This window comes from Salvia miltiorrhiza, chromosome 7 (genome assembly GCF_028751815.1).
Source record: "Salvia miltiorrhiza cultivar Shanhuang (shh) chromosome 7, IMPLAD_Smil_shh, whole genome shotgun sequence".
NCBI classification, from domain to species: domain Eukaryota; kingdom Viridiplantae; phylum Streptophyta; class Magnoliopsida; order Lamiales; family Lamiaceae; genus Salvia; species Salvia miltiorrhiza.
In genome coordinates, this window is record NC_080393.1 from 52,838,064 (window position 1) to 52,864,009 (window position 25,946).

The 25,946-nt window shown below is 37.7% G+C and overlaps 4 protein-coding genes across 4 annotated transcripts; 3 read left to right on the top strand and 1 right to left on the bottom strand.

The window, feature by feature from the left end:
- Positions 1-241: 241 nt before the first annotated feature.
- Positions 242-1,637, top strand: LOC130994387 (protein NRT1/ PTR FAMILY 2.13-like). Its single transcript, XM_057919431.1, has 2 exons — positions 242-294; positions 641-1,637. Exons 1-2 carry the CDS (start codon positions 242-244, stop codon positions 1,503-1,505), a joined length of 918 nt encoding a protein of 305 aa, XP_057775414.1. The 3' UTR covers positions 1,506-1,637.
- Positions 1,638-3,109: 1,472 nt separating this feature from the next.
- On the top strand, positions 3,110-3,880 carry LOC130994388 (protein NRT1/ PTR FAMILY 2.13-like). The gene has a single exon (XM_057919432.1). The coding sequence runs from the start codon at positions 3,266-3,268 to the stop codon at positions 3,878-3,880; it is 615 nt and encodes a 204-aa protein (XP_057775415.1). The 5' UTR covers positions 3,110-3,265.
- Positions 3,881-8,464: 4,584 nt separating this feature from the next.
- On the bottom strand, positions 8,465-9,730 carry LOC130994390 (F-box protein At5g49610-like). The gene is made up of 2 exons (XM_057919433.1): positions 8,596-9,730; positions 8,465-8,487 (listed from the first exon to the last, which is right to left on the bottom strand). Exons 1-2 carry the CDS (start codon positions 9,728-9,730, stop codon positions 8,465-8,467), a joined length of 1,158 nt encoding a protein of 385 aa, XP_057775416.1.
- A 12,405-nt stretch (positions 9,731-22,135) lies between these two features.
- On the top strand, positions 22,136-24,785 carry LOC130994779 (uncharacterized). Its single transcript, XM_057919845.1, has 3 exons — positions 22,136-22,279; positions 22,901-24,155; positions 24,248-24,785. Exon 2 carries the CDS (start codon positions 22,910-22,912, stop codon positions 24,146-24,148), a length of 1,239 nt encoding a protein of 412 aa, XP_057775828.1. The 5' UTR covers positions 22,136-22,279; positions 22,901-22,909; the 3' UTR covers positions 24,149-24,155; positions 24,248-24,785.
- The last annotated feature ends 1,161 nt before the right edge of the window (positions 24,786-25,946 follow it).

The following is a 25,946-nucleotide window of genomic DNA, read 5'->3' on the forward strand; positions in this document are numbered from 1 at the left end:
GAATATTCTTTGCAACTCTAAAAGATCATCATGGACATAATATGCAATGACTACTTTAATGTAAAAAAGAAGTGAAACCTACATTACCAAATACAGAAGCACAAATAAGTTCATTTACTAATCAATGAATTTGACATTACAAATCTTAAACTGCAGACACAACAATCCAATTTTCAGTTCGCATAGAGAAGAAGAATTTCAGTTATGAATCGGACATACAAATAATCGCCTACAACAGAGGATGGAGCTAGGGATGATCGTGGACGGATCTTCAGAATGCAGCGAGAGACGTCGGTGAGGAAGATGTTGCGCGGCCCAGACCTATTTCTTCCGAAAATGGGCCAGGTTCCAATCTTTTGTAGCCATACTAGCCAAGATTTATTCAAAAGAAGATTACACTTTAAGAGGAATAATGAGGTTGCAATCATTCAACAATATGTATCAGTAAAGTTCAGCATTATGATTGCATCACCATATCTATTTTCCTTTTCCCTTTATCATATGCTTAAATAACAATTCAACAACTTCTCATCTAAGAATGTCTATAATTCACGCAATGACCACTATTTTTCGGACTTGCAAAAATAGGTCAATTATTTTAGTTTTTGACATTTTTAGGCCACATTTGAGCTCAATTCAGCATTTATAGGCCATTTTTTGGGGTTGGGGTGGATGGATCCAACTCCAACCCGTGGAGGCTATGCAGCGTCCAAAAAGTGGAAGAAACCAAATGCCTATTCAAAATCATCCCGATTTGGGCTTCCGGGATTATCTGTTTTACCGCCATTGTACAACAGAGCACATTCATCTTGTCTCAAGCCTTGACAATAGACCGCCACCTCGATCCCAACTTTCAGATCCCGAGCGGGTCGCTCGGGGTCATCTCGATGATCACGGTGGCGCTATGGATCCCCGTGTACGACCAGGTGGTGGTGCCGTCCGTGAGGAAGGTCACCAAGGTGGAAGGTGGCATCACCTTGCTCCAGAGGATGGGGATCGGGCTCGTGTTCTCCATCCTCTCGATGGTAGTGTCCGACGTGGTCGAGCGGATGAGAAGGGCCTCTGCCCTAGCTCACGCTGGACCAGGCGGTACCACTACCCTAACGGTCTTCTGGCTGGCCCCGCAGCTGATGCTGATGGGGTTCGCCGAGGCATTCAATATCATTGGACAGATTGAGTTTTATAATAAAGAATTCCCGGAAAATATGACTAGTTTGGCAAACTCGTTGTTCTCGTGCACAATGGCGGGGGCGAGCTATATAAGTGCGGCGTTGGTGAACATCGTGCACCACACAACTGCCACGCGCGCCCATCCCGATTGGTTGACCAAAGATATTAACCAGGGAAGGCTCGAGAACTTGTATTTCTTGATCGCCGGCTTGGGCGTCTTGAATTTCGAATACTTTATTTGGGCGGCGCGTGGATATCAGTACAAGACCAAGATCAGAATTGATGATGAGCATGTTGAGCTTGTTGACAAAGAAAATCAAAAATCACTAGTATGATTGATTGATTTTTCAATCTTTTTAGTATTATGTGACATGCTGCATTGCAACTAGTAGTAGTAGTAGTACAACCCTCGACGCAAGTTGTTGCTGCAGTAGCCTAATATATGTGTTAGTTTTGGCATTTTCTAATTGGGGATAATACTAAAGAAGGCCATTTTTTGGGGTCAAAATGTGGCCCAAAGTAGCCTGATTGGGTACACATGTGGTCTAAAAATACCAAAAACTAAAATAATTGGCCTATTTTTGCAAATAGCACTAAGATAATGGCCTTAAATAAATTTAAACTCATAACAGCAGCATGGGTCACTTTTAGCCAAAACTTTCAATTCAGATTTATTACATTTCTTCAAGAGTTCGCATCATTATTTTCCTTTCTTGTCTATTGAAAGCGTCATTGTAGCTTATAAATATTTGTTTGATACTGAAAGAGCTTCATAAAAATATCTTTGCAGTACAAAATATGAGCCATGCAATTAGTCATTGTAAGACCTTTGAAGTAAATCAAAGATCGAGCATGGCCTATGATTGATGAATCTACACCATTTCAACATTTATATTAGATGTATACTCAATAAAGTTCTGTCTTAAAAGTTATTATAATGAGCGAGAGTAGATCACTCAGCAAAATTGAGTCACAAATATATAGGGAAGTATCGGTAGCATCTGGAAAAGCATAATGATTTCAAAATTCCCAAATCCTAAGCTTTGTTGGATTCATATTCATCATATATATGTTGCAAGCATTGCACCAAATCTTTAGATTATTGTGAATATTCTTTGCAACTCTAAAAGATCATCATGGACATAATATGCAATGACTACTTTAATGTAAAAAAGAAGTGAAACCTACATTACCAAATACAGAAGCACAAATAAGTTCATTTACTAATCAATGAATTTGACATTACAAATCTTAAACTGCAGACACAACAATCCAATTTTCAGTTCGCATAGAGAAGAAGAATTTCAGTTATGAATCGGACATACAAATAATCGCCTACAACAGAGGATGGAGCTAGGGATGATCGTGGACGGATCTTCAGAATGCAGCGAGAGACGTCGGTGAGGAAGATGTTGCGCGGCCCAGACCTATTTCTTTCGAAAATGGGCCAGGTTCCAATCTTTTGTAGCCATACTAGCCAAGATTTATTCAAAAGAAGATTACACTTTAAGAGGAATAATGAGGTTGCAATCATTCAACAATATGTATCAGTAAAGTTCAGCATTATGATTGCATCACCATATCTATTTTCCTTTTCCCTTTATCATATGCTTAAATAACAATTCAACAACTTCTCATCTAAGAATGTCTATAATTCACGCAATGACCACTATTTTTCGGACTTGCAAAAATAGGTCAATTATTTTAGTTTTTGACATTTTTAGGCCACATTTGAGCTCAATTCAGCATTTATAGGCCATTTTTTGGGGTTGGGGTGGATGGATCCAACTCCAACCCGTGGAGGCTATGCAGCGTCCAAAAAGTGGAAGAAACCAAATGCCTATTCAAAATCATCCCGATTTGGGCTTCCGGGATTATCTGTTTTACCGCCATTGTACAACAGAGCACATTCATCTTGTCTCAAGTTTTGACAATGGACCGCCACCTCGGTCCCAACTTTCAGATCCCGTGCGGGTCGCTCGGGGTCATCTCGATGATCACGGTGGCGCTATGGATCCCCGTGTACGACCGGGTGGTGGTGCCGTCCGTGAGGAAGGTCACCAAGGTGGAAGGTGGCATCACCTTGCTCTAGAGGATGGGGATCGGGCTCGTGTTCTCCATCCTCTCGATGGTAGTGTCCGGCCTGGTCGAGCGGATGAGAAGGGCCTCTGCCCTAGCTCACGCTGGACCAGGCGGTACCACTACCCTAACGGTCTTCTGGCTGGCCCCGCAGCTGATGCTGATGGGGTTCGCCGAGGTATTCAATATCATTGGACAGATTGAGTTTTATAATAAAGAATTCCCGGAAAATATGACTAGTTTGGCAAACTCGTTGTTCTCGTGCACAATGGCGGGGGCGAGCTATATAACTGCGGCGTTGGTGAACATCGTGCACCACACAACTGCCACGCGCGCCCATCCCGATTGGTTGACCAAAGATATTAACCAGGGAAGGCTCGAGAACTTGTATTTCTTGATCGCCGGCTTGGGCGTCTTGAATTTCGGATACTTTATTTGGGCGGCGCGTGGATATCAGTACAAGACCAAGATCAGAATTGATGATGAGCATGTTGAGCTTGTTGACAAAGAAAATCAAAAATGGGCCAGGTTCCAATCTTTTGTAGCCATACTAGCCAAGATTTATTCAAAAGAAGATTACACATTAAGAGGAATAATGAGTTTGCAATCATTCAACAATATGTATCAGTAAAGTTCAGCATTATGATTGCATCACCAGATCTATTTTCCTTTTCCCTTTATCATATGCTTAAATAACAATTCAACAACTTCTCATCTAAGAATGTCTATAATTCATGCAATGGCCACTATTTTTCGGACTTGCAAAAATAGGCCAATTATTTTAGTTTTTGGCATTTTTAGGCCACATTTGAGCTCAATTCAGCATTTATAGGTCTTTTTTTTGGGTCAAAATGTGGCCCAAAATAGCCTGATTGGGTACACATGTGGCCTAAAAAATACCAAAAACTAAAATAATTGGCCTATTTTTGCAAAAACTAAAATAATTGGCCTATTTTTCTAAAAACTAAAAATACAAAAATAAAAAAATGGCAAAACTGAATAAATATAAACAAAATAGATAATAGTCGTAATATAATTACCACTCTCAATTTCTTGAGGATACTCCATTTCTCAAAATTTCTCCATCTCTTGTCATCGGCTTTACAATCCCTAATGCGAGTCCGAACTTTCCCCTCATTTAATTGCTGGAAATAGTTAATCGATTGATCGACTTTTGGCTTAAATTTGGGGCAATCCCTGTCAACTTTATGATAAGGGTTAATTATGGAGGGTGTGTTGGAGAAATTGATGTGGCACATTTGTTATCAATTGCATATAAATAATATTTATTAATTTTTTACAATGACAGATAAGAATTAGTTTCAGACCCCTTTTTCATCTAAGCACCATCTCATCTACTCCCTCCGTCCGCCAAAATTATGTAAAATTGCTTGGGCACGGGATTTAATAAAATTGGTGATGATTTTGATGTAGTGGAGAAAGGGTCCCACCACTTTATGAGATGTGTGGTTGAGATTGAATTTTGAGTGAGTTTTTTGTAAATAAAGAGTGTTAGTAACGATAAAATATTAAAGAGGATGGTGGGACCATTGCCATAAAAGGAAAGTGACATAATTTTGGCGGACGCCAAATATAGTAATTTTTACATAATCTTGGCGAACGGAGGGAGTATAAATTAAAGATAATAATTAATATAAGACCAGATCGTCATCTAGAGCTCGAAAGACGACACTTGACTTTTGAATATAGGAAAGCATCATTTCATCTAGACCTTAAAATATTATATTTGTCACATCCCGATTCTTGAATGAATAAATACAATCAAGGTGCAACCAATTCATGGAATTAACACAAGGGAAAATCCTTGTTGAAACCGAATAGATGGTAACAAGTCGGGCTAGGCCCCCTTTGGATCACAAGTTTTGTTTCATGCTTTTGATAACCAGTATTCATTAGCATAAAACTAGAAGTTAAGTGTTTAAGATCAATCAGAGATGTCATTCTAAATCTAACATGAAAGTCTTAAGTTGAGAAAACAGAAAACAAATAAGAGTTATTGCTACAGCGGAAGTCTAAATAAGAAGTTGAACCATAGCCTCAACTCAGTCCCGTCAGCACTAGCCAGCCAACCTGAAAACATCTGAAAGTATTTTTGGGCTAAATACTAATGTACTCAGTGGGCATGCATTTTCTGAAACATTTCGTATTTTTGTAAAGACAATTTATCCAATCATAATTGACATAACTTAGAAGGTTTTAAATTGAAAGAACTTCTAAGCATGTTCAAATAATTTCTTTCATTTGTGCGCACATGTCACACTCCCTTTCCGTTACTCGCTGTGATCCTAGACCTTTTAGCCACCGACGGATCCTTTTCTCCTACTTACTTGAACTGAGGACGTAACCTAGCCAAGTTCCCATTTGGGACCCAATGCTCTGGAACACATCTTGTCGAGCACCCTTATAATACCTCATACACGATTAGTGCCTGATGGAGATTAACCCACCAGGTCAGCTAATAGGTGTACACAATTCTAAATAACGTGTTAGGTTAAGAAAGAACATCGATCAATTAACTTATACGAGCCTTAAACAGAGTAGAGTGCACAAAATATTTTATTGGATAAACAATTTGCATTTTATTGAATAAACAATTTGCATTTATTGAAACATTTAAAGCTTAATAACTCAATCATACTTTATACATTTGAAAAGTAAGGCCACCTGTATAGGCAAAGCCTATCGTTTAATCATAACTCTGAATCAGAATAGCAACGGTAATCCTCCTGATCCACAAAGCCTACAAGAAATTCTATTCTTAATAGGTCTCGTGAAGCTAACTTAATATCTTAAGGAAAATGCTTAACATTCTATGATTCGTCACGCCGGGTTTCAAAATTTAATTAAAAAGATTGAAAACTAACTTTCTTGAGTCAAGGACACCAACAATATCTCTACTCAATTTTCTTCACTAATTAGATCTATTAAAAGCCAATTTTAAATCATAAATACATTTATTGCAAAATGCTAATGCAATTTCATGACATGCTTAAACATATAATACGTAATTTACTTAAAATATGCACATAATAATAATATAATAGTATTATGTAAATTATCTTTTAAATAATTTATTAAAGTAATAATAGTCTAATTAATTAAAATATCGACTGCCCAAAATAATTAAATGCAGATTCACCCAACTAAAATAAATAGGGCAACCCACATTCTTTAAAATAATTCAGGCCCAAGAGCTTAATTAAAATGGAGTGGCCCAAACATAATTAAAATCTGCAGCCCAAAACTTTTAATAATTTCGGCCCAAATTAAGCCCAAACTCTAAAATCCGTCCCTCCTCCCTCAGAAATCCGTCGCCGCGGAAGCTCGCCGGAGAAACGGCGGTAAGCCGCCTCACAGCCCTTGACTCCCTCTCTCCTCCACCTTTCTCTATCTCTCTCTCTTCGATTGCTTCTTCTCCCTCAGTAAATCTTAGATCCCCAAATTGCGGCCTCCTGCCCGTCGATTCCCGACGACCACATAGCCGGAAGGCCGCCGCCGCCGAGCTTAGTCACCTCTCCGCTCTCTTCCCCGTCTCACTCTCCATCCTCGGCCGGACAGCAGCAGCGGAGCCGCCGTGCCCTGGCCTCCCTCTGCCCCTATCTCTCTCGCGCCACCGCCGCCATCAGCCCCTCAAGTCTGACTCCGGCAGACAACAGCAGCTGACAACCGCCACCGTTGCCGCCCTGACTCAACACCAACCCAACCATGACTCAATACTCAAGTTCGATTTATACAGTTTCGGATATTGCTCAAATTTTCTTTCTATGTTCTCATTGTAAAAACAGATCATGTAATTCATGTACATACAAAGTAAAGTTGATATCTTTATCTATAAAAAATAAATCCTTAGATGAGGGGTGTCTCGTTTTGGTGTATGTCTTGCAATTACAGGAGGAGTAAGAGCAAGATGAATGGGGAAGTTATGAATTTGATTTTGATTTTGATTTTTATTTGTTGTTGCAGTAGATATGGTACATAGGGTATGGCCTTTGAAACAAAAAAGTTGGTGTATTAGTGTTAGTGTTGAGTGTGAAAGGCATAGCTTATCGCTACTGTTCTCGTGTACTTGAAAAATAATTTAAAAGGCTATGATGTGCTCATGGACAAATTAAAATGCTTGTCATATAATCTTTATTAATCCTTGTTAATTTAATAATTCGTCTATAATCTTTATTACTCAGACTTAAATAAATATGCAATGCATAATAATTTAAATAAATAAAATTTACAAAAAGTTTTACAAATCATTTGTTGAAATTAATTTTTTGTTTTCTTTTTTTTTGCGTGAATAATCTAATTCTAGGTTCAAAATTGCTCTAAACATAGTTAGGGAAAAACGGGGTGTTACAATATTTAACTTGTATGTGTCAATCTTTTGAGCATCACTATATGGAGCTTCAAATATTGAGCATCACTATATGGAGCTTCAAATATTGTATGCGACAATCTTTTGCATCAATAATTTTTCTCTCAATTGTTTTGCTTTCTTCTCTTAAATATTGACCATATTTCTGGAATGATACAATGAAAGAAAATTTTGGCAGTTTTTTGTGAATAAATATAAAACCAGATTTATTTCCGACCAAAAAAATTGGCCCATTAGCCAAAAAAATTCCATCTTTTTTCTAAATATATAGTTATAAGATTGACTAATATATATATAGATGGAATAATCAAAACATGATGTCTAGCTAGTACTCCCTCCGTCCACCAAAAATATGCTACAATTTTCTTTTTTGTCCGTCCACAAAAAATATGCCACATCCATTTTTAGTAGTAGGGTCCACACCATTCCACTCACATTTAAAGTGAGACCCTTACTCCACTACCAACTTCACTCACATTTTATTAAAACCCGTGCTGAAAGTAAAGTGACATATTTTTTGTGGACGGAGGGAGTATATGTTAGTCTTAATAAGTTGATTAGTTCCAGATAGAAATTAAAGGACGATAGGGTATTTGCTGTCATCAAAATAAATTAAGCCATAATCTCTTTGGCTATCATCGATCGTTCATGAGCTTGTTTCCTTTGCGCCTTGTTCCATAATCTCTTTATCATGTTTATTTTTTCCTTTTATAAAGTTTTCGCATATACACAAAATTAAGTTAGTTTCTTTTGTCCTCTCAAAAAAAGTTTCTTCGTTGTAAGTAGAAAAAGTTTAATATTTATCCAATTTGTTTATTTATATGTAGACTAATGACTAATGGTTGAAAAACCTATAACAATAACCCATGACAATTTAGAAATATAAAAAATACTATAAAACTAAAGACCTCAACTACTTATACCAAGTTACAGAAACATAGCTAGGAAAAAAATTATACCTAAGAACAAAAATAACATAGCTAGCGATGTCATTCGGATCAACCCACTTGAAATAATCTTATCGGGTGTTGGACTATTCGGTTCGAACGCACGCCGTGGACCACCTTTAAGATCAATAATCTCCCCATCCGATCTAAACCGGAAAACTTGTTTCGGATTTCTGAGCTCATTAGGAACCTCCACTCTACTAAAACTGCCGTTTTGAATATTATAAAACCCTCCTCCGTCCGCGGACCTCAAGAAAACTACAGTGCTGCTGCACAACTCCACCGGCTGCGCATGCTTCAGAGCTCTTTCAATACCTCTCATGTCCACCACCACCTTCCTCTCCGCCCCCACCCACACCTCCATCTCTCTCCTGTCTCCGTCCTCGACCATGCGCGCAAACCCTAGCTCTCCCTCATACTCCACTAGCTCCTTCCACTTGCAGGCGGGGTCGCACTGCAGCAGCGGGGAACACCGGAAGCTCCTCCTCTTCACGTCCAGCGTCAGCACGTTGCCGTTGACGGTGAGCCAGTGGAAAAATCGGCCGGCCGTGGTGACGGCGCGGCGGCAATATTCTATGATCTCGCCGTAGGGAGCCGCGCACTCGATCTTCTCCCACGCCCACGTCTCCGAATCGAATATCTCACAGTGATGCTGCATCGTCTCGGAGTGGTACAATCGAGCAATGATGTAGCGGAGAGGGGTGGATCGGACGACGACGATGGCGACAGCGTCGGTCTCGTAGCGGAGCTTGGGATTGGGCAGAGCCTGCCACTGGCTGGTGGCGGGCTTGCAAGCGTAGAATCGCTTGTTGTAGCATATTCGTCTCTGGCAGCAAAGAATCCCTTGATCGCACGAGGCTAGGATCTCCATGTCGTCGCACGGCCAAGTTACTTTGATGGCTGCGGCAGCGGCGGCGCCGGGGGCGCAGGATACCAACGCCGATGGAAATTTAGCAATGCGTCTGACGTCTTGGAAGAAATAGCCGAAGAGGGAATTGGTTCTTTGGCAGTGGAGAGGGAGAAAAGAAGGCTCGTAAATAATCTGTTTCCAACTCTTTGAAACCGCCTTGCATCGTTCTAGGGTTTCCAACGACGTTCGGCTTAGAATCTCGAAGATCAACTCCGACGGTAATTCTGCAGACCCCATCTCTCTCTGTGTATATATCTTTCTCGATGTTAATAGTGTACGTAGAGAGTAGGATGGAGGATGTATATATATAGATATTCTGGTATAATGCAGATGCTTCCTATTTGAATTGGGATTCGATTACTGTTACCTTATTGGAATCGGATGTTTAATTAGAGCTAATTAAGGAATTAATTTTTCCTTTTCCTATTTGAGGGTTTCCAATGGAGAGTCTTGTGCCGCTGCATATATAATGACGAGGTCTAGACTATATGTATAGAGAGAGAGAGAAAAATTAAAAGAGAGAGACTGTGATGATGCAGATGTTGGCATTCATTAATGCTGTTGCCTTATTGGAATCATGTTAGATTGGAGATGAATTATGAGTTGGATATATAAAAATATAAATATATTATCAACGTCTAATTAATGTATTTTTATTGAAAATTACCTAAAGAATGTTTTTGAATGGAGATAATGTATATATGTCGTGATATATTAATATTATTGGACTGATGTAATTCTATTAATACTTTGTTAAGTATAATTATATTTAAATACTTTCCAAATTAATCAAAAATATATATGACGGGAATGGTAAAAAAATTACGAATAACTTTTAATAATCTGGTCTACCTTAATTAATTCTCAGAATCTTGATGAGAAGGTCAGCTGATTAGTTAATACTTTCTCTAAGTTTCAAGCCAAAGCCATTTAAACTAATTAAACAAAGTAAAAGTAATCCTTATTCGAGGTCGTAACGTTGTAGTTAAGAGTCTTGAGGGCCAAGTTGTACTGTTCTCTAAATTCTTTAGTCAACTCGCCTTATTCCAAAAGCTAGCTAGGTCTGATCCATGTATGAATAAGTGTAAACATTAACAGACCTAGCTTTAATTAAACCAAGATAAAAGATATTGGTTTAATTGATCGAGAATATATATTTTGTTAGTGATAATATTTTAGTTCAAGTTGACATGACTAGTTATCTGATAATTTTCACAAAGAAAAATTTCCAGTAAAAATTAGTCATAGATCAAACAACGCTATCTCCATCAAAGGATGGAGTTAGTCAAAAATCATTGGTGCAAAGTTGATCGCCTTATATGTGAAATTGTGAATAGTGGTAATTGATTAAAATTTGATCGCCTATACAAGCACCCTACTCCTAACCCAAAAAGATTTAAAAAGAAAGTAATATTCGGGTATATTACAAAATTTATATTAAAATTAATTAAAATTTTAAATTTAAACAATTAGCAAACATTGTTACACACGGTCGTTGTATATTAACGACCATTACAAACAATCGTTATCTTAAAAAAATACGTAACTAATATTTATGGTCGTAGTTTTATTTTCGGTCGTTATGGTGGCTCCAATCATAAACCTCATTTTCAATTTCCAAAGTGTCATATCAAGCTTTAAAAACTCACCTACGTTTTCTATTACATCTGCTTCAACAATAAACTAATTTCTTACTCCGTATATGTTTCTCTCTAGTGCGCCCTAGGAAAATGGGCCGCATTGATCCATTCATATTTCAATGGGCTTCGGTCCATTTTCTGATGATGATAATGAAGTGGTATGATGATCCAGCTTTGTTAGGCTAGGCCTTCTTTTGATGTCGAACACATGAGACTCCTGCAGCAAAGAGATCCAAAGAGATTGATTATAGGAACACTCACCAACGCTCAAGTTAGTTGAGATAATTATCGGAAAAAATAGTGTAGAGAGAGAATAAGAGTTTTACAAAGAGAAAATGGTTGTGTCTTATTGAATTTGTGTTGATTGATCAATAGTTATATATATATATATGATCAAGATAGCAAGGGTATAAATATAACGTCATGCGATTAGAGAAGTAAAAATTTTACAGAGAGTGAGAATGGTTGTCTTATTGCATTTGTGTTGATTGATCAACATTTGATAGCAAGGGTATAAATGATCACTAATATATATTTTTATAGCAACAAAAATACTGTAACTAACACGGTGTAATTGTAGCAAAAAACAGCAAGTTGAGTATCGTATCTACAGAGACTGACAATCGAAATCATTCTAAATAATCATAATAAAACTTTAACAATATTCAGGCAAACACAAATAAGATGGATGAATAAAAACTAAAATCAAAACATAGCAAATAAAAAAAAAATAACTCAAATAATAAAAGACTCGTACCCTAGGGATGTACGATCGTTAATCAAACACATGCATTCAACCTATTGATTCAATTACAAATTTTAATCTAGCCTTGATGAAAGATCACTAATTATTCATAATCTTCTCTAACGAACAACTATGAAAGTAGATTAATAAACCCCTTATCGCATTCAAGACTCAAAGGAATAAATTAACTCTGAATAACACACAAAGAATATATAGCTTCCTATAGCTCACCTATCACATTCAAGACTCAAGGCAAAACTATATCATGCATTCCTGAATCGGCTGAACAATTATATATCACATTCAAGATTCAAACTGAACAGCTAGACATGTAAATTATTGATCAATTAAATAACACATATTCAATCAACTATGTACAAACCCTAGGTTAAGATAAATAAACTAGCTAGACATCACAAAATAAATCAAAAGCATAATAAATAAGAAAACAATGATAAAAACTGAATTATATAAAACTTGGAATGAATGTTGAATGACAGCTTGAATTTTGCAGGAAAATAAATCTAAGCTGTGGAATTCTAAATGTAAAACTGAAAGAATAAGAAAAAGAGAGGTAAAAAGAAGTGTCCAATAGGTCAGGAAAAATACCTATACATAGGCACAAGGGAAAAAATACAGTTAGAGCTCGAAAAACACTGAAAAACGCATAAAAATAAGGTTTCCCGAACGCGCGGTGGCCTTCCCATCGATCGCCGCGCTCCTGGCCAAAAATCTACCTTTTTCGGCGACCTTCCCGGAGATCGCCGCCGTCGCCGAGTTTCTAGCGGTCTTGCCGGCGGTCACCGACTGGGTCACCGACCAACACACAAATTTTGCTCTTCAGAAGGCGGTCGCCGCGGGCCGAGGTCGCCACGACTTCGCTACTACGAGCGACTTTCTTGTTTAGGTCATATCTCTCTCATTTCGAACTCCGATTTGCAATCCGTTTGCGCTCACGAACGCATATCGAGACGAACTACAACTTATATTTCAGACCATTTTTCCAAATTCGAACTCAATATTCCTGTAAATTCCATCAAAGTTCAAGCAAGTATCATATTTCAGAAGATATGGCAATATAAGCATAAAATAACTATCCAACACTCAATTTCCTATAAAATTGACATCATATGAACACTAAAAATCATGAAAAGATGAGTGTTATCAATAACTAACATTTAATATGATTAGGGTTTTGGGATTGGAGATGTATTATTAGTTGGAGTTGTACCAATTATAAGAGTTTGTATCTTTATGTATGCAATTCTCCATATATTTCTAGAAAACTTAGAGCATATACATTAGTTGAGTTGATGTTTGATTCATCCATGATTCGGATCCACTTATGAGCCACATGTTGTAATGGATTGACTCATCGTGTTGACTCATGTGAATAAGAATTAAAATAACACAAATTTAAATAAGAGTTACGTTAGTTTAATTTAAATGACACAAATTTAATGTAAAATGACACGAATTTAAATAAGAATTACTTTAAATTCTCCTATTTCAAGGCCCCCATCAATTTCAACCAGAAGAAGGCCCTAACCCCCTAGAAGCTCCTAGGGTGCATGACAGGGGGTTGAACAAAGCACCAAAAAAGGGTAGCGATGGCCCGGATCGAATCGGTCCAGAGCTAGACGATCGATTTTGCAGTTCATGCTGCAACAAGCTTGCCGACTCGTGCTTATCGGAAATATGTTCTAATTGCACCATATTTTTTTGCTGCCCCTTTTCTTAGAGCACTCCCAGCAGATCACTTAAATGCATCACTAACTCTAAATTTAGGCTAAAACAATTGAAAATAAGATAAAAAATGCATCCAACAGATCCCCTAAATTGGATGAGGGCCACAAAAAATTTTACACCTACCTAAATTCAATCTTAAATTTACACCCATCCTAAATTTATTTTAAGCTTATAATTAGTAGGGCCCACACATAATTATTGTTTTTATGTAGAAAATAGGAGATCTGGTATATGCATTTATAAAATCGATATCCTAAAATTAAATAGGGAAGCTTTAGGGAGGAATATAGGAGCATAATTTTGGAATTTCTGCTGGGAATGATCTTAAGGGGTGGATTTTCAATTTCTTTCTTAGGGTGCGTTCTCTTTGGTTGTAAAATTATCATGAGAAAAGGATGGAAATGAAAATGTGGGAAAATTTTATCATTTCCACTCATGTTATCTTATGTTCTCTTTGATGGAATTTTTTTTTATCCTATACTTCATTTATCCTATACACATGTTCTCTTTGTGGGAAAATGATGGATAAATTGTTAAATGACAATATTACCCTTATTATTGACTTACTTATTTTATGCCATACTTTCAATTTTATTTTATGACATACTTCATTTTTTTTTATAATTTTTCCCGCCACCTCCACCCCCACCCCACTACCCCACGCCCCCACCAACACCCTCCCCCCATTTTTTTTTTTTTAAATTTTTCTCGCCACCTCCCCCCACACCCAAAAAAAAAAAATTTAATTTGTTCTCACCACCTCCACCCACCATCCCCTACCCCACGCCCCCCCCCCCCACCCCCATCCCCACCACCCCCCTCACCCCCCCCAAAAAAATTAATTTTTCTCGCCACCTTCACCCACCCTCCCCTACCCCACGCCCCCACCCACCCCCTCCCCACCACCCCCCCCCTTCACCCCCCAAAAATTTTTATTTTTTTAAAATTTTCTCGCCACCTCCATCCACCCTACCCTACCCCACGCCCCCACCCACCCCCTCCCCACCCCCCCAACCCTCAATTTTTTTTTTTTAATTTTTCTCGTCATATCCACCCATCCTCCCCTACCCCACGCCCCTCCCCACCCCCCCCCCCCCACCAACCAAAATTATTTTTTTTTTAATTTTTCTCGCCATCTCCACCCACCCCTCCCTACCCCACGCCCCCACCGACCACCCTCCCCACCACCTCCCCACCCCCCCCAAAAAAAAAAAAATTCTCGCCACCTCCACCCATCCCCCCTACCCCACGCCCCCACCCACCCCCTTCCCCACCACCACCCCACCCCCCAATTTTTTTTTAAATTTTCCTCGCCACCTCCACCCACCCCCTCCCTACCCGACACCCCCACCCACCCCCTCATCCCCAAAAAAAAATTCTTTAATTTTTCTCGCCACCTCCACCCCACCTCTTACCCCACGCCCCCACCCACCCCCCCCCCCTCGCCAAGTTTTTTTTTCTCGCCACCCCCTACCCCGACGCCCCCACCCCCCGCTCACCCTCCCAACCACATTTTTTTTTAAATTTTCTCGTCACTCCCACCCCCATCCAACTTTTGTTTTGGGGGGGTGGGGGGAGGGTGAGTGGGGGCGGCCGGGCGGGGTGGAGGTGGCAAGAAATTTTTTTAAAAAAAATAAAAATTGGGGAAAAGGGCAAGGGGGTGGGGGGCGTGGGGTAGGGGGACGGGTGGAGGTGGTGAGAAAAATTTAATTTTTTTGGGGGGGGGTGTTAGGTGGGGGCGTGGGGTAGGAAGGGGTGGGTGGAGGTGGCAAGAAAAATAAAAAAAAAATTGGGGGTTGGGGGCTGGTGGGGAGGGGTGCGTGGGTGCGTGGAGTAGGGAAGGGTGGGTCAAGGTGGCGAGAAAAATTAAAATAAAAAAAAATTGGGGGGTGGGGTGGTGGGGAGGGGGTGGGTGGGGGCGTGGGGAGGGTGGGTGGAGGTGGCGAGAAAAATTAAAAAAAAAATTGGGGGTGAGGGTGGCGAGAAAAATTAAAAAAAAAAATTGGGGGTGGGGGGGTGGTGGGGAGGGGGTGGGGGCGTGGGGTAGGGGAGGGTGGGTGGAGGTGGCGAGAACAGGTTAGATTTTGAAGTTGAGTCAATGTAAAAACAAAGCATGTTTTGATAATGTTTGATTGTGTTTTTCTTATGGGCCTTAGGTGATTGTGTTGTCTATGTGTTTGAATGAGATTAGACGAGCCTTATATGAGAGACAAATCGAGACTTGGAACCATGATTTTCTTGAAACCTATCCTTGAACTTAAGGATTTGAGATGAGTGGAGAGTTTATATAGAGTTGAGTAAGGAGATAGAATATGAGATAGAGCATAAGTTTCCTTTCATGTCTCTGATAATCATAAGTTTTGATGTCGAGTCTAGAATAGTATCTCTAGACTTCTAAGAATGTCAGTAACCCTCAGCTCGCCGTCACACTGCCGCAACAAAGGTACGATAATAGTTTCAAAAATATACATATATGTAATTCAGATGTTATGAAAGTTTTTCAAGAAAATGTGCGCCTTATGTTTACGATGCTATGTGAATGCTTTTTGTCGTGTTTGGGACTACCCGAACCCATAACGACTCAATGAATGTATTTCGTGTTTGGGACAACCCGAGCCCTTAACGAATCAATGTATGTATGTATGTATGGTCGAGTTAGATTCCTTGAATCTTTCCGGCATAAGCAAAGTTTTCATGAAAGGGACATTAAATGTCCATATATGTTAAGGTTTCAAAAGAAACAGAAGTATGTATGTATGAATGAATGAAAAAGCTTTATGTTGTCGTTTTAGGCTAGCTGCCTATACGATTAGAATAATGGGTCCTCTTACAAACCGTTTGAGTACCACCCAAGAATGCTTTGAGAATGTTAATCGTGATAGCACCGCTTGATCGATTTAAGTAAAGACTGGTAAGATAGAAATGTTTAACATAGAGATGTTACAACATAGAGGCAATGCTTTAAGACTAAGGATTCACTTGAGCTATTTCAATAGCGGTGAGATTAAGTTTTTCACATAAGAACTTATGTTGCTTATGATTATGATGTTAGTCATGATAGCTTGGCTAGAACAACATAGAATGGACTTTCATGGTATCAATAACTTATGATGAAACACTTATTAGTAAGTGCTTTAAGTTAGAAGTTGACTTAGAGCTTTATAAGAGATAAGAAGTTGACATGATTGGGGGCGAAGCTCCCATTTGACTGAGTGATTCATTGTGCTGGGTCTGGTCAGCCCATATAACTAAGATCTCGGTGATTGTCAATTAGGATTTTGACCTTGAGTAGGGCGTCATCCCAATGTATAGACTCACACTATGTAGTTGTCACAATAAGATCTTATTTTACCACGATAAGCACAGTAATGACTAGAATGACTTAGTTTGCTGTCAGTTCTCGAAGTACTAGAAGGTGATATTCTCACAGTTAGAAAGATACACTAAGCATCAACCTATCTTTTGACCGATAGTCGGTAGAAACAAAGCAACTTCTGGAATCCCAAGTGGAGAACCAGGACAGATAACTAGTATGATAGAGTTTTCAACAAAATTTCAGGACGTGCTCCAAATGTGGTGGACACTTATGAGAAACGCGTGAAGGAGTTCGCAAACGAATGGCGTCATGAGATATTCAATTCCCCTACCAAGCCAAAGAAATATTACGTAGGAGCAACCAACGAGCAAGACTCTCACCATCGAATCACTGCTACCAAGGGAGAATGGGAAGACTCCGACACAATCTGGATATACACCACCTCAAGATGTGGTGAAGGAAAGAAAATGGAATGAAGAAAACAACAGAAAAATTCGAGAATAGAAAAAGAACTTTAGAATAAGACTTAAGATCCAACCCAACCTCAAAGCCAACAACCTCACACTAGAAGGGTGATTGTTTCGGCTAAAGTGTCAAAAGCTCCATCAATAGGAAGCAAGTATTTGTTTTAAACTTCAGAGAACTTGAGCACTATGTCTCATTAGCCCCAAAGTTGAATTACTTGACTTATGACTTAGAACTCGTTGTGGTTGTGCACGTGTTGGAAATTTGGAGATACTATCTCTACGGAGTTAAGTGTGAGGTCCTTATAGCTGACAAGAATTTGAAGTGCTTTTTTCGAGCAAAGAGATTTCAATGTAAGACAACAGAGACGATTCGAATTAGTGAAGATTTATGATGGTACCATCAATTGGAAATTAAGATAAGATGTTTCACCACTAAATATGAAGTACTGATTGGTGATTGCCTTATTCGGTTTAGTAATTGTTCACCATCCGGAGACAATATCAAGCTGTGTAGTTGCATCAAGAGTTAAGTGTGAATTGCAAGAAAGGATTATGAAAGCACGAAATGAAAATGGATATTGGTGAGAAAATGTGTCTCGCCTCAAGAATAAGAAAAACGAAAGGATTCACGAAAGTCAGGAATAGTGCACTAATGGTTAGTGGAGGATTGTGGATGTATACACTGAATATTAAGTCTCGCAGTTAAGAAAGTATGTGATTAAGAAATATGAGATAGTCCAAGCTCAAGGCGTAAGTTATGAAGAGAAATCAGTTTAGTGACTAGATTGTAAGGTTCAAGTGTTACGAGGCAATAATGCTGTTCTCGTCATGTAGTGGAACCATCACAGGATGGAAAAGGCTACAAAAGAGATGAATGAAACGAATGACTAGTATCACAAGCTAGAATACCAGGTATGCAAATTTCGGGACGAAATTTATTTTAAGGGGGGTAGTATGTAATGCCCCGCTCTTTTAAATACATATTAGATTAAATATGTGCATTAGTTATAAAATTCTTTTAATTATTTATGGTGATTATTTTGTTCAGATAATATTATTTCAGCAAAAGTCTGTATAAGAGATACAGAGCTGCGATTTAATATTCAGTCATGAATGAAACCAATAATTAAATTTATTGGTTTAACTATACGTTTGAGACTTTGTTTTACCAGTTTATTGATTTAATCAATATTATTAGAAAATTTAGATTTATAACCGATTTTATAAATCGTGTTATTTAAATCAAATTGCTAGAATTATAACTTGAGATCATATGCATAATAATTTTATTATTTCGCGTTATATGTGTTAAGGTATTAAGTCGCGAATTAATTCCGACTTTCACGTATTAAATCTCAAGATTGAGGATTTAATTTATATAAATACGACAAGTATTTAATTAGCAGGAATTGGAAAATTATTACAGAAACGAATAAGAACTAGGAGAAACTAGATCACGGAAAATCAAAATCCTACTACACGTATGTCTCGATTTTTCATCCAACACATCAATTCCTACACTATTCCACCTTCTCCTTCAACGCAACATCATACTGCAACAAGTTTTTCAAGGTCTCAATATCTTCCATGCAATCCAAAAAGCCAAGATATGAGGAAAAGAAGATCACGAAAGAAACAAAATTTTCAAAGATGGCATGCTCAACCTTCCCCTCCAATTCAAGATTTCTGACTTCAAAGATTTGCAGATTTCTAGCAAATCTTATTTTTTTCAAAAGTGTAGATTTGCAGCTGACTTTCCTTCCAACTCCCTACGCCAAAAATTCCATTATCATTACCCCAATTGTCGCATAAATTCATCTATAAATTCACTCGATTGATTCAGCTTCAAATCAAAAAACTTCAATTATCATTTCAGTACTCATCACTCCCGCAAAAGCATTGTAGTGAAAACCTTAATTTCTTCATTGCAAGAGCTCAAGTGAGCTCCCTTCGCCGGACCGTTTATTTGCCGACCGGTCACTAGGCTCTGAACCGAGAACGTGTACTCGTTCCTCCATCTTCAGGTTACCAAACCCAACAATCGAAAGGCCGAAACCTTCTCTATATTTTCCCGACCAAAGGCCACAATATCCTTCGGAGGCCAACGTCGAATTCCCGACTTAGCCATCGGCCAACTTACGGCCTTCGTTTCTCACTATCCTTACGACGAAAAAGGATCAAGAAACCACCGTTGTGTAGCCTGATCTATCTCGCACGAGGAAAACTAAGTCGTAGACCTTCGCGGCTAAACCCCATCGCGGAACGACGACCAGAAAAACCCCCGGCGAACAACTTCCATTAGTGCTCACTTGGACAAGGGTAAGTTGACGCCCTTATTTCGATGCATTCCCGTTTCTATTATATTATGGGAAATTTCAGGGGTATAGATGGGAGTGTGGTAAATATTCGTACAAAGTTTCATATCATTTGAACTTCGTTTACTACCCTTTTAAAATTCGAGAAGTCTACTGCCGTATCTGCTAAAACTGTCGTGAGGCAGATGATTAGGTTAATTATTTCAGTAACCATATGTTGATATTTAGCTCTCAAATTTTTATTCTATGAAGATATATGTGTTAGCTATCTACATATAAAATTTGAGCTCATTCAAGTAACGTTTGCTATTTTTTCAAAAATCTGGACTTTCAGTTGGCAGAAACTGCCGAATCTGGTAGGCGATGGGAAAATCGCTATATCTCTTAAACTACTTGGAGTTTTTCAACATACTTTTTTTTCAATTAAACTAGACTCAAAGAGGTTTCTATTGATATAAAATTCGACTCCATACGAGTTCGGAGTAAAAGCAGTTTATTAGTTGAAGTTGAATCTATACAGTTTTGTTGAGATGGAAATGATTCAAAATAATTCCTATTAAGGATTTTAAAGTTTTATTGTTGATAAAATATCACTTTTAGTTTATAAATGAGCTATTGATGTGTATATATATATATTGGTGATTGGCATTATTAAATGGGGAAAAGGAAAACGTTTTATGTTTATAGAATTATTCTTTATTTATAATAGATAAATAAATTAATAATATAAAATGGAATTTCCTACATCCTCAAAGGTACATGAAGTATTTTGATAAAGGAAGAACGATTGTATATGAGTTAGATATAGTCGTTTAAGGAAATATGGGTAGTTAGAGAAATGAGTGAATAGTGATTCACTGCATTTGTTGTTATCTTTTCTATTATTCACTCGAACACATGTTTTCGTGTTATTAAAGGTTCAAATAAACAAAAGCGTCTGAGTAACCTATCGCGCTAAGGAAAGAGAATCATTGTCTTAAGTAGCAAAACACTGCAATCAGGTGGGCATTACTTTTACTATACGTATATAGAGATCCCCTACGTATCGTAGGCCTCTTATACGAATGAATGCATGAGATGATCTAACTGTTAATTTCAGTTTCATATATATCAAATGAGTTTAAATGATACATTCAAGCAAGTTGTTTCATGACAAAATCTTTGAGTTAAAGTTATTTCAAGTATTGTCTTGCCATAAAATGTTTCAATTTTAGTATGATATCTATCTGCTTTGGCTTTGCCAATGATGCAATCGAATTCGGGTCCTGAGCAGTTGATAGCTATCCTGCCAGGACTAGTGTACACCAGTGACCGTGAGTCATCTAGCGGGTTGGCCGGTCAAGTGACCGTGAGAGGTGGCCACCTCTCCGGCACAAAGTTCCAGATATGATAGATTACAAGAGAACTTAGTCTGCAGACGAACTTTAAGAATCACAAATGAACTTAGTAAGCTTGGGCCTTTTTAGCGAAAAACTCCCTTGCTGTACTGTTTATGATGGCATGACAATTTACAGTTTTGAAGCATGTATTTTTATACCTAGGCATACGTGCCCACTGAGTGCTTTTGTACTCAGCCCTGCATATGTTTTCTAAATGTGCAGGTTGAGCTGATGTGATGATGGTGCTGCAATGAGCGGAGTCTCCAGGGTTGTTAATAAATAGTTAACCTGTCTAGAATATGTCTTCATACATATGTCTAGCTACTTTCCGCTGCAAGATGTTGTTGATGTTATAGTATGTTATGTCATACTTTGAGTCTTAAGAGAATGGTTTCATATGATGTATAACTTGATTAATGATATTAATTAAGTTTTATGCTGTCTTTCATAGACTATTTCCAATTGAGTATTCATGAATAAAAATGACGAGTTTTATTAAGATGAGTAAGTGTTACGGCTATAAATGACGCCCCTTTTCTTCCCCTTCTTCTTTAACCCCATCCCTAGTCGTAGATCACTCGGCTTAACTATCCTTAGTTAGGGCGGGCTGTGACATTTTTGCGGGCCATAAATAAGAAAAAAATAAAACGATGGATATTGTTTTGTAATTATGCTGAGGGTGGGATATTTTTTAGAAAATGCCCAAACGATGCGCCAAAATCTGATATTTTAACAGATTCCACAAATTATAAGAAAATCTGTCAAAAATCTTTTAAATTCTGAATTAAATACAATCCCCTTAGTTTTTCCACTTTCAAATATTTTTTAAGGTATTAATTTGTTTAATTTAGAATTTATCTTTAGTTTCAATTAATTATTAAAATATTTTAAATGAATCCATGTTTAGTTTCATTATATTATAATTACTATAATTTATTCTTGATAATAACATAAAACTACAAAATTATAAAAGACATCAACTATAAATTTGTGATTGTGATTGTGATAATAATAAAAGACAAATCGGCTCATTTTGTATTTCTCCCCCTAAAACCCGCCCTCTCTCTCATACCCGTCGCCTTTTTCCGTCTCTCTCCCTCAAACCGCCGTCTCTCTCACGCTGCCGTTACCAGTCACCGCGCCGCCGCCGCCTTCCTCTGCCTGACGAGTTGAAGGTGAGTGTATTTAGTTTTGAGTTTCTAAATTTATGAATCGTAATAGTGCATACAATATTTTGAATCGCCTTCCCTGTTGATTTCTTGGAATGATCGATTATAATATTCTATGTGCGTGGTTGTACTTGCATTTACTATATCAATATGGAGTATATTACTTTCATTTTAGGACTAATGGTTGCGGTAGACGAACTCGATTATTTAACTGAAACCTATAATTTTGATATGAGATCATTTTAGAACTAATTAATCGTTCTTATTGTACTTCCATTTTCGAGATAGTTTTTTGCGCGAATTTCGTCTGCTGTTTTAGATTATAATTATGATGATGCAAAGTGCGAAAGAAAAGTGTTGGTCCTTCTTTAGTGTAAATTTTCTCTTTTATATTGAACATATTGTATTCTCCATAATGGAAAGTGTTTTTCATCACTTGAGGTGATCTCTCTCTCTCTCTCTCCATATATATATATATAGTATCTTGTAGACCTTGTGGTTTTGGAGAGCAAAACTCACAAAACAAAACAACACAATGAAGCTCATATATATATATATAGTATATTGTTTCTAATTTTATCATCATAAGTTCATAACTCGGGAAGCCGTCTTGTGCATTTCTTGCAGTTTGATCAAATGGAGGCGTCGAAGATGTTCTGTAGTGCAAAGGGCATCAAGAATAATAAAGACCCTTTAGAAGAATTCAAGGAGAGCACAATGAAGGAAGAAACCCCAAAATCTAAGGAAGCAAACACCTACAAAAGCACAAGTGAGACTACCGAATCTGCATCGGAGGACATACCGGATTTAAGTGACGAAGGAGTGTCTCACAATGATTTTAAGGATGGAGCTTGGTCTCAAAAAGATGCTCTCATATTAGAGACATTATCTGAAGACGCTATCATACGTTTGGGTAATGAACTCTTAACAAACTTAACCGCTGGGATATCGCAACGACATGTCGGTTCCATACTTCTTTTAGCTTTCCATTTACATGCTCCAGGAATTGGAAATACCGAGAGAATTGTATCAGTAGACAAGCTAGCAAGAGAAAGAGACTCTAAACTGATGAGCCTTGAAAATACAGTTACATATAAACCTGGGAAACCTTGTACAGTATCAGAGAAGGGAACAAAGTTTGAGAAAGCAAGAGCTTATGCTTTTATAGCAGCTTCAATGTTAAAGATGTTTACAAGATCATCAGAAAACTATTGCCGTTCTTGGACTCATATCTTGAATGGACACCGGAAGTTTTACTTGATCGAGACCCCTATTACAGCACCTAAACCACTCGGAAACGTCCTGCAACAGATTCGCCATCACTTCTCTGTTTCAGATATAATGAAAGCGACATTATACAGAATTCTGTATAACATGAATGAAGGTGGCAATATTACAAGTGTTCAGAAGTTTCTTTATGATATTCATCTGTCTCATACAGGGATGCACATTGTACCAATAGCATACAACATTTGTCTTGCTATGAATGTTTCTCCTGGAGACCTGATTCGGGCCATATACTCTCCAAGTTTTCATCCCCAAATTGTTGCCTTGGTCGCTGCATTCAATCTGATGATGAATCATGATGAAGACCACACTAGACAAATGTGGAAATATGGAAGAATATTTGAGAGCAAGTTTTTCTCAACATTACAAACTCGATCCTGTCGCAAACTTTGTTTTACCTTAGCTTGCATACTGAAACGGGAAAGGGCAAGGTCTCATGCCAGAATTCTGGATATCAAACAGTTTGAGGCGATCAGTCAAGAAGATCGAGAGAAACTGGAAGAGGGGGCCAAGTTAATAGTTAGAGCTTTGAACATCATAGCATTTGGCGAGCCTAAAACCTTGGTGGACTATATTTTCAGTGCCTAATTTCTTCGTCAGTATATATTTTAATGAAGGCTTTTTTATGTAATTTTCTTATATATATACCATGCTTCATATTCTTAACCTTTTTGTCCTTGCATGCAGGAGGGAAGCTGCCGCATGTTCTTCTCTGTAGATATACAATATACAGCCTTCCTCTGAAAGCTCTACACAGCTGCCTACTTGCGCAATTTGTCTTGGTAGTGTTTTTTGAAATTCCTTTTTGGAAAATATGACTTCATTTTCATGGATAAGATGCAGATATTGGATATGTAAGATTTGTAACTTATGGTTTACACCACTTTTCAATGGTTTGCAGAGTGACTAGACCAAGATACTCTGCTGGAATTCTCGCTACAATCTGCAATCACTCCTTTCATTGCTCTTGTATGTCTAAATGGATTGATTCTTCTTGCCCGGTGAGTGCTAATGTTCCTACCATGATATTATAGGATTTGTTAGTGTCATGACTAAACATCTATCAAACTGGAGAGAACATTTTTTTTGTCTTTGGCATCTATTAGATCTTTTTAATTGTTGGCATGTGCTTCTTCTGGGCATCACATGTGTGTGAGTCGAGTTTAAGACAAACTTGTATCCGAGGGGATGAAACATCACAATTCAAAGCCTTTTTTTCACATTACTCCTTCTGTGTCATGTCTTATGTGTTATTCAAATATCCCAAGAATATAGAAAGGCACGAGGTGATCGAACAATATGCTAACTTGATAACTAGCCTACAAGAAAGAGTTTCTCAACTTGAAGCTGAAAAAGGGAAAGATAGAGATATAGAAGGAAAGGGAATTTGTTCTATTAAGCAACTGTTTTTGTGGATGGGTGAAGAAAATACAAGGAGAAAAATGATGTTGATAAAGTGGTGTTGATTGATAAAGTTGATGAGTAAAGGTTTTGCATTGATGATATGTACTTGATACTTTATATTTGATGGTTAATTTTAGGTATGAAATTTGTATTTATATTTTTAACAAGATTGCTGGATGAAATATTTGATTTTAAATGTAATAAAATTTATTGAATTTTAATTTCGCTTTGGATTTTAAGATTTTAAAACAAGTGTGAACTACGATATTTTACTGTGGTTATAAATCGTATTAGTAAGTATAAACTATATTGCAAATTGTAGTTTATTTTTGTACAATGTAGGCTTTTCTACTCATAGACTACGTGCAAACTATAGCCTATGTTTCATGAGGACTACGGTTTTAAAATATTGGTCTTTTGTAAACATAGATTACGTTCATTTAAATCATAGACAAAGGTACACGTATACTGCGATGCGGAATAAATTAGTTACGGTTAAAAATTGAACTGTAGATTATGTGTGTTATAGACTACGATGTACAATGTAAAGAATAAGAATCTATTGTGTGAATTTCAGATAAATAAAAGAGTGGATTTTTAAAATGGCCACTTTCATATTGTAAAATTAAAAATTGTCCACTAAGATAAAAATATTAAAAAATGACCATTGTTACCAAAATACCCTTCCATATTAAAAATTAAAAAAATGTCCACTTTACATCACCCCTTTAAAAAATCCCGCAATTCACAACCAGTGTGAATTCACAACTAAAATTGGTTGTGAATTCACACTGGTTGTGAATTGAGAATTCACAACCAGAATTTTTTGGTTGTGAATTCACACTGGTTGTGAATTGAGAATTCACAACCAGAATTTTTTGTTTGTGAATTCACAACTAGTCGAATTCACAGCCAAAATTTAATTCACAACCAGTCGAATTCACAACCAAAATTTAATTCACAACTAGAATTTTTTGGTTGT

Excerpts from the sequence above, each read along its gene's own strand:
- LOC130994387 (XM_057919431.1), top strand. The coding sequence starts at position 242 with ATGGAGCTAGGGATGATCGTGGACGGATCTTCAGAATGCAGCGAGAGA. Across the intron at positions 295-640 it reads GAATGCAGCGAGAGACGTCG|CATTTATAGGCCATTTTTTG; the intron begins GTGAGGAAGATG and ends AGCTCAATTCAG.
- LOC130994388 (XM_057919432.1), top strand. The coding sequence starts at position 3,266 with ATGGGGATCGGGCTCGTGTTCTCCATCCTCTCGATGGTAGTGTCCGGC.
- LOC130994390 (XM_057919433.1), bottom strand. The coding sequence starts at position 9,730 with ATGGGGTCTGCAGAATTACCGTCGGAGTTGATCTTCGAGATTCTAAGC. Across the intron at positions 8,488-8,595 it reads TATGTTATTTTTGTTCTTAG|GTTTTTCAACCATTAGTCAT; the intron begins GTATAATTTTTT and ends TTATTGTTATAG.
- LOC130994779 (XM_057919845.1), top strand. The coding sequence starts at position 22,910 with ATGGAGGCGTCGAAGATGTTCTGTAGTGCAAAGGGCATCAAGAATAAT.